Source organism: Dipteris shenzhenensis, chromosome 20 (genome assembly GCF_047967505.1).
Source record: "Dipteris shenzhenensis isolate YYH24624 ecotype China chromosome 20, Dip_SZ_1.0, whole genome shotgun sequence".
Taxonomy (NCBI): Eukaryota; Viridiplantae; Streptophyta; class Polypodiopsida; order Gleicheniales; family Dipteridaceae; genus Dipteris; species Dipteris shenzhenensis.
The window spans coordinates 15,189,687-15,202,697 of NC_141615.1; the positions used below are offsets into that span (position 1 = coordinate 15,189,687).

At 44.5% G+C, this 13,011-nt stretch overlaps 1 protein-coding gene across 2 annotated transcripts in view; it reads right to left on the reverse strand.

Moving 5' to 3' along the window:
- Positions 1 to 13,011, reverse strand: part of LOC147889335 (general transcription and DNA repair factor IIH subunit TFB1-1-like) — a 105,797-nt gene that overhangs the window by 58,000 nt on the left and 34,786 nt on the right. For both annotated transcript variants that reach the window (XM_087391537.1, XM_087391538.1), the window contains exons 9-12: positions 11,417 to 11,473; positions 11,036 to 11,191; positions 9,640 to 9,705; positions 571 to 694 (exon numbers count right to left, since the gene is read on the reverse strand). In XM_087391537.1, coding sequence (XP_087247663.1) covers positions 571 to 694; positions 9,640 to 9,705; positions 11,036 to 11,191; positions 11,417 to 11,473 — 403 coding nt within the window. The remainder of the gene's footprint in view (positions 1 to 570; positions 695 to 9,639; positions 9,706 to 11,035; positions 11,192 to 11,416; positions 11,474 to 13,011) is intronic.

A 13,011-nucleotide genomic window follows, 5' to 3' on the forward strand; every position in this document is an offset into this window, starting at 1 on the left:
AGCACTTGAGTGTTGCTGCAATAACTCACCTCGTTCATTACTTCCAAGCGATCCTTCAATATTTCAGATTTTAGTCTCATAGACCTTTCGGTCTTTCACATTCGTTACACCTCAAGGGTCCAGTCAAAGGCTCCTTGAAATAAAGCAGCATGTATCTGACTTATGTCCCCTTGAGACCTTTCCTTAACATTCAACCCTCCCCACTTCTAGGCAAAGGCCCTCCACACCCATCTATGACTCTTGAGAACCGATCCTTATCGTAAAAACAACCTAAAGTTAATTAAACCCTAGAGAAGACACTGGGACACTTGAGATGAGACAACTGATGTTTTTGAAAGACTATGAATTGAATTCAAAGTTTCCTGGTTTGATGAAATTAGTGAATGCTTTTTTTTTAAAGCATCAAGACTCTAAAGTTTGCCTATGAGATATAAATGTAAGCGTAAATGTGAGCGTTGTTTTAGCCTTCGAACATAAACGGCATTAGAAACAGTAAATTCAATTAAAGAGACACAACAGCACTCTGAATAGGTCTCTTGTAGCAGAGACATTAGGAGTGCACGGAAGTACCTATAGGACGACCATCAAGAACAACTGCCGCATGTCTATTGATATCATGCAATAGTGTCCTCTTCACTTGTGTAGCATCTGACGTGACATTTTCCTTGCTTCCGTCTCGTAGAATTCCATGACCCTGTGGCAGAAACAGCAATCCCATACAGAAATCAATTTGGCCCAAGCAAGAGAACCAGGGATACTAAATCCATGTTTGGACTTCCACAAACCCACTTGTACCCAAAAATACATCCAACTTTAACAATAAATTTCATACTTCCATGAGGGTGCAGGATATGCATAACCCAATAATCAGTCAAAAGCATCATCTAATTGCAGTGTTTGATAACCTCAATACCAAAAAGTGGGATATAAAAATTGGTCAACTATGTATATATCTCTAGATGAATCCAAGAACATGCCCATATTCATCCTCTAAAAACACAACACAGTGTGCAGTTTCAATCTCATGATAGTCACCCATAGACAGTCGCCAGCACCCCATCACTAGCTATTCATCGCACAGCCTCGCCACCCCTCAAACCCTCCCTGACATTTACACCCATGTGGGGTCATTGTATTGGCCAATGCTAGCCTGACATGATGATGATTGACCTGATGATGGTGATTATGATGATGATGATAATGAGGATAATGATGATGTCATTACTAATGATATTACTATGTAGCACTTAGGACTGAGCATTCAACATGGGTGATGATGCTCGTTTAGTAGCTCCACCCTTTCTGCTTGTATCAGGCTTTCTACTAATCTCATAGACCCATTGGTCTTCAGTAGACTCTAATAAACTCTCTCCCTCTCTCTCTCTCTCTCTCTCTCTCTCTCACTCACACACACTTTTCTTTTTTAGTGAAATCTTTATATTTCTGTGTGGGAAACCTCAAAAGAGGTAAAAACCCACCAATAAGTACAAGAAAAAGTTTTTACAAGTAAAACCTCAGAGCAAAAGTCATGAGGTAGCCAAGTAAAAAGTTACATATTAAGCTCGAGGAGAATCAAACACAGCATCCTCCAGCTTCAAATTGTTGCTCTGTAAAAACTCATGTAGTGATGAAACCACACCATCAATAAAAACAAGCTGTTTTTTACCCTTGTGATTCTTCTTGATATAGGCTGGTACCCGAAATTTTTGAATCAAAGGGTCAAAAACCTATTGTAACATGGGATGAAAAGATTCCAATAAAAAGGGTACTTCTGCATCCCTGACAGAAGAAAACTCTGGCACAAGCATCAAAGGCACAAGAGCTAGCTCAACCTCCGTATCTTCCGATGATGAAACTACATCTGATGAAATAGAGTTCTGCATTTGAGCTTCATTTGGAGGATCAATCTGAATAAGAGCAGGGACAGTATCCGGAGAGATGGCCTGCATAGCATCTTGTAATTTGCCCTTTGCAAGGGTTACATCCATATCTTGAATAGAAGCAAACTCATGGTGCTCAACAAGAATGCAATCCTGAGCTTCTTCAGCAAGAGGAAGATTTGCCTGTGATTTATCAACCTTTCTCCAGTAGTGCTTCGGAGCAATAGAGGGCTTCACCAAAGAAGCCATAGTGGAAACCGGAGTAGAAGGGAGAGTAACCTTAACAGCTGAAGAAGGAGCAGGTGGTATGGGCCTGGATATGGAAGGGCAAGCACGTGCAAAATGGCCAACCTGTTGGCACCGATAACATGCAGTGGGGAAAGATGCAAAATGGAGCCTGATGCGCATCGGATGAGCAAAACCCAAATCAAGATCCAGAGTAGATGGCACGGGCTGTGTCGTATCCCACAGAATGCAAAGACGAACATCACGGGAGGCTTGCAAGAACTCCTGTCTCGGGATATGGAGAGGCCTTCCCAAAAAAGCTGCAAGAGTTGGAAGATGCTGAAGAAGAGGCACAGGCAGCGCTTTGAGAGTAATCCAAACCGGACAATGAGTCAGAAGTGTTGCAGAAGGATCAAAAAGCGGATCCCAGGGCATAACGTAAGCAAAAAAACCAGCTCCAAGAATACCAGCATCACTGACAAGGCGCTCTACCACCTCAGTCGAAGAGCACTGGGCATAATAAAATCCTTTGCCTAGAAAGACAAAGGAAGAAATACAATCCAAACCCGCTGCAGCATCAGCCCAATGACGGAGTTGAGCTAAAGATAAAATCCTGCCCATGAAATAAAGGCAGACTCCAAATTGCTGAGCCTGCCAAAGACCAGCGATCAGAAGGGCACACACACTTTTTTTTGGTGAAAGCACATTACTATATTATTAACATGAAATCAATGTACATGACATTAGACTCCAAAAGAGAGCCCAATGGAAGAACTCAAAAACAGTCAGAAAACACTTCAAGGCTAGTAGCATCCAAGTCCCTTGCAGCATAACTATCATATAAGGATTGCTTGAGGGACATTCTGAAGAAAACATATGCCTGAGGAAACTGTTGACCCATCCTAGAATGCAATCTCTGTGTCCAAATGGTCCATAGTACCCAAAAACGAGTCCAGTGAAAGAAGAGGAGGAATGGAGACATCTGAGATGAGAAGCATCCAAACATCCAAAAGAGTTTCCCAAATCTGATAGAGCGAAACCGAAGCCGCAGCAAATGAGAGACATGAGTGATCAATATCCGAGAGTGCGGGCAAGACCATAATAGATGAGGAACTGTCTCACGGTGATGAGAGCAACGGGGGCAGGAAGGGGAAGCAATGCGACGTGCTGCCAATTTCACCCCAATGGAAAAAGCTCCCACTATACATCTCCAAAAGAAAAGCCTCTGTTTCAATGGCAATTTGGCTTTCCAAATTTTCATGAGTCGTGATTGCCACCAAGATAAAGGCCTATCCAAATTCCAAAGAGTGTTGGCATGCTTATCAATCCATGGCGGTGGAAGAAGAAATCTGTAGACCATCGAGGAGGCCAGATTATGCATTGAAAGCGAATGGGTAGCAAGAGGTAAGGAAGTCCAATTCCAGTCCAGTAATCTATCCTGTACAAACAGTGGAGGAACAGGAACAAATGGCTGCAACATAGTTGAAAGTATTCTCCAAATGGACCTATGATGCAGACCCAAGGAGAATGTCCTGCAAGCTTGTGGAAATGAAAGCATATAACCTTGTTGATCCACAACATCTCCAACAAATCTTATGCCCAATTTCATAAGATTATATGCTTTAATAGGTGCCTGTAAAGCGAGAGGTGATTCAAACACCTTGCTCCAATGGATGCTTTCCAAGCGAAAAGAATTACCATGATGAGAGGAAGCACCTGTCCATTTAGCATAAGAGAGAATTCTCTTCCAATCATGAATAAAAGCAGTAGAAACAGGACAACCAGGAATTTTCCCCTGAAATGTGGTCATGACTGCTTCCTAGTGATCTGTAATCGAATGCCCATATGCATGGGACGTCATGTTGCCACACATAGCTGCTAACATAATAGCCCATGGCTGTTTTTGCTGAAAAAAATCAGCAATCATAGTGCTCTTTCTTGCCAACATATGAACCTGAAGATTGAGAATATTCAGCCCCCCATGAGTCTTGGGTGAACAAATAGACTGCATAGGTAGTAGTCGCAAAGCCTTTCCAAAATATCTCCATAGCCTGGGACATATAGGAAGCCAAATGCTTAAAAGACCAAGGAAGAAGAGGCAAATAAAATTGCACATATGCCATAATGATGGACTGTACTATCCGAAGTCGAACATGTAGAGGCCAAGTGGACAAATGCCAGTATTCTAGCTTCCTGTTGATCTTTTGAAGCACCCATTTGAGCTGTTGTTGCAGGGTAATATTCCAGCCAATGGGGTATCCTAGATGCCTCACAATAGTATGGGAAGAGATAATGTGGCCTGGCCAGAGAAGTGCATGCCAATCAGCTTCTTTCAATGCTAGAAGTTTTGATTTCTGAAAGTTGATATGCAGTCCAGCAGCTATGCCAAAGTCATTCAGTGTATGCATCAAATGAGAAAGGTCACTTTGAGAATTCCTGGGCATAAAGTATGAATCATCAGCATATGCCTGTGCAAGAAATGACTGTGCCCCTGGAATTTGCAAGCCATGAAGCTGCCCCCGTATCTGCAAGATGGTCCATATGCAACAGTAACGGATGGGTAGCAATGGCATACAGTAAGGAACTAAGAGGGCAACCCTGTCTCACTGAGCGGGTCATAGTCCAGGTTCTTGACAACCCACCACCAAGCAAACACTGCGCCGTGGCATGAGAATAGAGCCAGTAAATAATATGGACCAGCCGAGGGCCAAATCCCAATTTATGCATAGTCTGAGAGATAAAATCCCAATGGACAGTATCAAATGCTTTCGCAATGTCCACTTGCAGAATAAGAACATCTTGTTTGGAATATTTGGCATACTCAATCGCAAGAAAAGCATTGGAGATATTGTCAGTGATCTGCCTTCTGGGAACAAACCCATACTGCCTAGGATGAAGTACTGCTTGCAAAAAGAAGCGAACCCTGAGGACAATCATTTTGGCAATGAGTTTGTAAATAACTGGCATAAGAGATATAGGCCGCCAATCAGCCATCGCCTCACACAATCTTTTTTTGGGAACCAATTGGACAAGGCCATGTTTCCAAGATGGAGGAAGAGATTGTTCTGCCCAAGCATGATTGATCATTAGAAGAAGAGTGTTCTTGAGATCACCCCAAAATGCACGGAAAAATTCAACAGTCAATCCATCCCAACCAGGAGAGCTGCTTTTACGTAGATGACTCAAAGCATCATCCAATTCATTAAGCATAAAAGGCTACTCCAATGCATGAGCCTGTTCCCGAGACAATATGGGTTGGACATGCATAAGAAATTGAGACGAGACCTGGCTGCATTCACTTGCATCAAATGATCAGGCTGAAGAGAAAAGAGATGCTGAAAATAACTAGAACATTGCGATTCCAATTCTGATTTGGAGGTGGTCCAGGTGCCATCATCTTTCCTGATCCTGCAAATATCCTCCTTTCGCCTATCCGCATGGAGACTTTTAAAAAAGGCTTTGAAGACTTTTAAAAAAGGCTTTGAAGGAGCAGCCCTTATCCAAAAGGGGTTTCATGCGAGCTTGGATTTGCCACTTCTTTAATTTGCGAAGATCATTTTGATGGATGATATGAACCACATAAGTACAAGAATCCTGTTCAGAAGAGGTAAGCTGCCTATGAGAACTGATTACATCCATTTGTTGCTTGTGAGATTGAGCCCATTTCAGCTTGAGCTTGAGGTTTCCCATGTAACTCCGTCCATAATCTTGAATAACAGCCTGCAAGCGATGAGCAAGACTGATCCAAGCAAAATCCATGTCCTCCTGAGCGTGCACGCGCACGCACACACACACACACACACGGCACAACCCATACGATGTCTGGGAGACACCCTCCTACTGGGGCATTTCAATGCACGGACAACAAATAGACAGATGAGCCTGCTTGAGTTCACAAATGACAGAGATCCACATATAGTCCCGAAGCTAGATGCATGCCCCACAGGTGACAGGATATGGATAACATCTGCTTGAGCTGGGGGCACAATGGTCTTCAGAGATGGCCATCGTCTGGAAGACTCGCTTGCTTCCCAAATGGGGTGGGTCTAGTACAGTGGACTACCTACTAGGCCCACTAGACTTTGTCTCACAAATATACGACATTGCTCCACCCCCCCCACCCCACCCCCCACTCAGAGCTAACCACCCATACTTGGCCTTCCATATCTCTGCCACTATGCTAGCCACAGGGAGAGCTCCCCCGCGCTTGCACGTATCTAGATCCTCTTTGAATGTGCCCTTGACCCAGTGCTCGTGAATCACCCAGACAGGGAGCTTCCAACCGTACTTGCGGATGATATAGACCTCGCCAGCACCTCTGACAACCTTGTCTCAGTAGTACATGACACTGCAACCAGATCCTTTCCCACGACCCGATCCATGTGGATCCGAGATGGGAAGATGCCTCAAAGCCCTTGGTTGGACGACGAGTGCAAAGAGGCAAGAGCCCACCTCACATGGAAGCGGGGTTACAGTCATCTGACGTCATCTGAGGCACAAATGATTTTTTGACTATTGACATGTCGCAAGAGGCGGGCCTTCCTCACACAAAGAATGGATGAGATTGTCTTTTTTTTTCGAGGTGGAGACCTGACCACTGGGTGGGGGTTTCTATCGGAGGGGAAGCCACCTATTCCCATCACTGCCCAGATGTGTGTCACATGTATGCATGTTCCCTCTATGATGCCCAAATGCAGACACTGTCGGATATGTCCTCCATGCACAAGCCCACCACTTGTCACTTGTTCACCACACGGAATGTATGGGCTCCACTTCGTCGATTACACAATCGGAGAGCGCAAGACCATGAGGGCCTATGGATTGAACACTTTACACACAGATAGGAGGTCTTACCTCCGGTCCTAGCACAGATGTTCAACCAAGCTGTCATGGCTTCCCACCTGCTTGGAGCACCACCACCATCGTGCCGATACACAAAGCCGAGGACCCTATGGAGACTGGGAAACTACCGTACCCTCACAATTGGCCACCTCAACAGTCATACAGAGGCTCGAGGGCAACGGACACTAGGACAGGGAGGATTCCGAAGACGAGCACAGCAACCGCAGCCGTTTTTAACCAATATAATGGCTATACAAAAAGCAGCCATCACAGCCTCAGCCTTAGCAGTTTCAGCTTCAGTATCATCAACATCAGCATTGCCGTAAGCATCATTGTCATGACCATCTCTAGAGAATCATTGTCGTTGACACCGGTATCGACATTGACATCAACATCGACGTCAACATCAATGATGACTTCCACATGCCCTCCTAGCCCAACCACTCTCTCTCTCTCTCTCTCTCTCTCTCTCTCTCTCTCTCTTCCTCTTTGGGCTTTACATTGATGATATCACTTCCTTCATAGACCACCTAGGAGGGAAAGGATGGCCGACCTCATGATACAGATATTGACGACATAGTCCTTATCTCATCCTCAACAGAGGGACTGCAGAGAAATTTGGAGGCCCCTAGAGGTATTCTGCAAAGAGAGAGACATGACAATCAACCTTGGGAAAACCAAGGTTATGGTCTTCAACACCTCACATGCAGTGCTCTATCGACTCAGCTTCACTTATCGAGATGAGCCAATGGAGTTAGTGCAGTCCTACACCTATTTGGGAGCAGTCTTCACAGGACCCCTTTTCACTATGACACATGCAGCCCATGCACGACTCACACACACACGGGGTGCTCTAGCCCGATTGGAGAGGGTGCTTCCAAGCACACTTTCAGGATCCACCAATGAAGTGTTGGCTCTTCGATACACTAGTGCAGCCGACCGCCATGTATGCGGCACCCTTTTGGGAATGTGACCTACCAACAGCAGAGTGGGAGAGATTTGAGCAGCTTCAGGTGACTATGAATCCAGGACAATTCGGAGCAAGCCCTTAGTCCCACATGAGATAGTACATGCAGAGTTTGCCATGACACCACTACAGATTGATGCCATCTTCAAAACGGTTACATTAATTCATAGAGTCTCGGACCTACCCCAATGGAGACTACCGAGACTGGCTCTGGAGTCATCTTGACAATGGCTGAGAGCGAGGCCAACACATGGTATGCCCGTATATCTACATGGTTTATCAGACACGGGATTCACATGGACAGGCTCTCTCCCTTTCAGTATAGTATGAATGCACCTCTTGAGTCGCGATCCCGCGAGATGAGATTAACCGTATCAGACGATTAGACCTCCTCCAACTCAAACTTGGGGGGGAGATCAGGAGCTCTCCACCAACACTCAGTTCTACCGCAACCACTTCCTGAGAGTCTCGGAGGAGGGTTTCATTATCAGACCCCAATATCTCGAGGATAGAAGAGTCTCACATGCACTGAGGATCAACATTGGGCAGATGTGGGTTTCATCCCAAAGCATCATGTATACCTAGAGAGCAACGGATCTGCATGCTATGCACACTAGGAGTGATTGAGACAGAGGAGAGCTTTCTCTGCGCCTGTCTAGCCTACTACGACGTCCGGGGGTGATACCAGTGGCCCACTGTCACGATTGATCCACTTCCATGACCAGGTCTGGATTGGGCTCTATTTGCTTGAGATGCGCCGACACAGGGATATCCTGCTATGACAGATCAGAGAGCAGTAGGAGGTGACCAGACCACAGGACACAGAGGCTTACCAGACACAGCGGCATGTCACAGATTACTATGCAGCTCTAGAACACAGCGGGGTGGAGGAGAAGGAGCTAGCTGATATGTGGGCAGTATGAATTGCCGAGAGAGGATTGCAGAGGCCACCTTAGCAAAGCCCCCGCTGATATCGAGTTGCTGCTCAACTGCTTGGTGGCTGATGATCCCCTCGCAGATGTGCGAGTGCACCTCTCTTTTTGTTCTAATGGCTCTAATTTCACTCTGATTTAGCCCATCAGCCTCTAGGCTCCTCATGAGTACCATTGTTGCTTTCAATACCGTGCTTTAGAGTGATTCACATTGTGACTGCCATGATGATCATCATAATAGCCTTGGTTCAATTACAGAGCTGTCGTTTGCCCTTCCTATGGTTCAAGGGTATGGTGGTGTTCTGAGCATCACTCTCCCAATTATGTATAATTTTAATCAAGAGCTTCACAGCTCAACAAATGTGTGGGGCCATATTTACAGGAGTGCCTGGTCACAAACATTCAAGCCTTGGATGCAAAAGTGGGACATGTTCACACATAACATCAATAAGCATGAACGTTCTCATTTATAATCACTTTCAAAGCAGCATAATACAGCCATGATTAAAAAGACGTAATCAAGCACAAAAGCTGTAAGGAATATGATTTCATCAGATTGACAAAAAGCCACTGAAACGATCTGTGTTTGGGCAAATGTACCATTCTCTCTCTTCCAGAAGCTTCCCAGATTACAACTTTGAGCATAATGCAACATGATTGAAGCTTTGGCAAATGGAAATTTAAAACTATGGATTCTGCAGAGTTCATCAAAACTTGATCTTTCACAAGTAGCCAAATCTGAATGCAGAGTTTGAAGCCGACTACTAGAGATAAAATGGGATAGAACTCATACAGGTAGAGACAAGTAGTCGTCAGCCACATCTGCAGTCATATCCACTGTTGGATCCACCTTCCTAATCTGAAGCACATCAATTTAATTGCATTTAAAATGGAGCTTCATCACAGTACATGAAAAAACTATTACTGACACAGTCCAAAACACCACAAACAAAATGGGAATGTAAGACATTAAGACACAGCAATCCCATTTCATCGTTTAAGTGCAATACATTATCTCTTTGGGTTTGAGCTTATCCTAGGAACATTCTGTTATAGTAGTCAGTTCCTATCTGTATATTAGGAAGAGAGGGCTTCTATGTGGGTGTGCCAGCCCAGAGAGAGGTGTATTATATTGGTCCTTTCTCACGGTATTTCTGCAGTAACGTTAGGTGGGGGGGTTAGAGGCTCAGTCAGTGGGCCTGGTATAGGCTGGTTCAGGGCCCCAGAGTTTGGAGCAGTAACCAGGCCAGTCAGAGACCAATTAGAGGCCACTTTGGGACCCTGACCAGGATCAGGTCAGGTTAACCCGTCCAGACCTGGTCAGTCAGCCAGGTCACCAGACCTAATCGTGTGGAAGTTTTCTCAGCAGTAAATGCAGAGGTTTTTCCTGTATTTTCCTGCAGTCTATTCTCTCTCTAGTTGCAGTTTCGCTGTCTCTCTCTAATCGCAGCTCTCTATCTGTTCTTACATTCCGCTGCACTTTGACACATTCCAGTATAGTTATTTGTACAATGATTGCAGTGAGGTGTCATAGTTACTAGGGGTGGAGTTACTTGGGGTGGTGCTCTATAAAGTTCCACTGCTAATGAATGCTTGCAAATTCAGGCTGACCTGCTTGTTTGTGTACGGCAGGTAGCTAATATATTTCAGAGTGTCGGTAACATCCTTAATTAGAAAGATTGTGATTTGGTCTACCGTTACTTCAAAGATTTAGGCATGTCAAAAGGGGTGATTGGATTGAGGATAGAAAGGCCTTGCTACGGCTCAGTGGGACAACTTTAATGTGATCTCCAAGCCAGAGAGACAGCGCAGAGATGCTCCTCGGGGTGTGGTACTCATATTTTGCACTGCCTAGTTGGCCATTTCGAGATATTGCTCTGATCTTGAAGGAAAACCTACCTCCTCTTCCCCATCTAATGTAGTTCTTTTACTAGTTGTGATTTCCAATGTTCGTGTTGAGTTCCCTTAAACTCCCCACATAATAAATATCTTGGACAGTATCCAGACGTGCTCTTGCTAGCCCACCCATCCAATTTTCTTTTTTTTAATCTGGAAGTAGTACACTTTACACTTTCCTAATAGCCATTTAGATTCAACCAGGAATAAACAAGACAACAAATACCATCCCACGAGAATTGCTCAATGTCTCCATTTGAACCAATTCAGAAAAATCCGGTCTCTAAGCATACTTTTCTCTGTGCTTCATCAGCAATTATATCATCATCTTTGAGAAACATGGCAAGGTCCTCGTCCTCTTCAGCCTCTGCGGCAACAGCAGCGGCTATTTTTGTGCGATGTAATAGCTCCGCTCGATAATACTTTGTCCAGAACTCTACTTCTGTCATCTGCCATTCCAAATAGCATCACACAGATAGAATAACAGCTTCATAAACCCTGAAATGAATTTGAAACTAATATGTCCGCCACTTATTAATGAACAAGGGAAAGATATCTTTGCTTGCCACCCGCTTTATCAACAAAACCAAATAGATTTCTTCATCACCAAAAAAAATTACGGTCCACTGAAAAACATATCAAACTCCATTTTCCTTTTCAGCCATGGACATTACCTTTGCTGGTACATATGAGAGAAAGGCCCTATGCACAGCAGGCTTTTCTGCAAATATCTGCATGTCAAGCATACCACATCAACGCATATAAGGGCACATACAAATACATAAGAAATTGCAAAAAGTAGTCTACTGCGATTTGCAGACATTTATTGGCGATAAAGTATATCACGAGCAAATATTGAATCATTTTTGCGAAGGTCTCCTTTTCATTCTGCATCAATGAATCTAGAAGACCTTGTAAGGACATCATCTATAAAATGGCATTTCTTTGGAGCATAAGTCAGGGTTTAAGGTTCTAGGGTCTGGGGTTTAATAGAAAAGGCTAACTTTCCTTTACCAAAAGGAAGTAAAGAAAAGGCTTATTTCCTATACCGAAATGAAGCATCTCAAGCAAAAACCAAGTTGTGTGTGTTGACTTCATCAAAGTCTCCTCAAAAAACCTCAGGATATAGACTCTCCATAATCTCATTACCGCACCCACAGATACATAAAACACAACATGCCATCAATGAAGCTCACCACCTCAAAAAAAGTCCCTATAGAATTCACCATGGTCTTAAATATTTTAGACCATGATCTAGTCCTATAACTGTATATATTCCCAATTCACAGCACAAATGCTATAGATATGTATATTGATGAGCCCGGAACATGCCACAACTCATCCTCTAAAACAAACCAAACAGTGCACACCGACAAGGTACACACATGCCCAATAAGTATAGCATGCCCTTGGCTACTCAACTTACCAATATTCAACTGACCAATATTGTAGGCCATCTTCTGGTGGTTCTAGTGATGCCCTATAGGCCATGGTATGTGCCTTGTAGGCATAAGTGTAGGCACTTGTAGTGTTAGTGCCTTTTAGGCCACATAGGACACTTAGTCCTATGTGACACCTAGGACACTTAGTCCTAGGTCTAGGTACAAGTACCTTGTACTTGTATCTTTTCATTATCTAAGATTTGACGTGATGGGTGTACTATCGTACGACCCTTTGCTACCTGCTCTCTCTCTCTCTTTGCCTATCGATCCTACAGTGGTATCAGAGTGAGGCTTGACTCGTCTTCCTGCCCCCTGACTCCCTGCATTTCCTTCCGTACAATCGTACTCAGCCTGCACCGTACATCTCTCCATACAGGCGTACGGAAGGTCTGAGGTCTGGTACCCGTTCCGTACTGCATTCAGTACTTGCGCCGTCCAGCCCATACGTGAGCAGACGTACAAATCCGTATCTGCATCGCCGTACAGCAAATACGGACTGTGACTCCGTACATTTCCGCACTTGACACGCCGTACCTGCGCGTGGTAACGTACATGCTTCAGTATTTTCGTACCTAAGTTCAGTACATCATAATTGCGTGTATATTGTCCGTACTATTCTGTACATCGTACCTACGCTGTGCACCGTACAGCGCACAACTTCCGTACAGCATACCCGTTCCGTACGTCACCATACAAGAGTCCGTACAGGTTTCGTACAGTTCTACATCTCGCATCCGTACAGCCATACATTGGATTCCATACTGTTCCGTACGTCTGTTCAGTACCTGCGCCGTACGTTGTACTTGTTTCGGGATTTGGATCAGGAT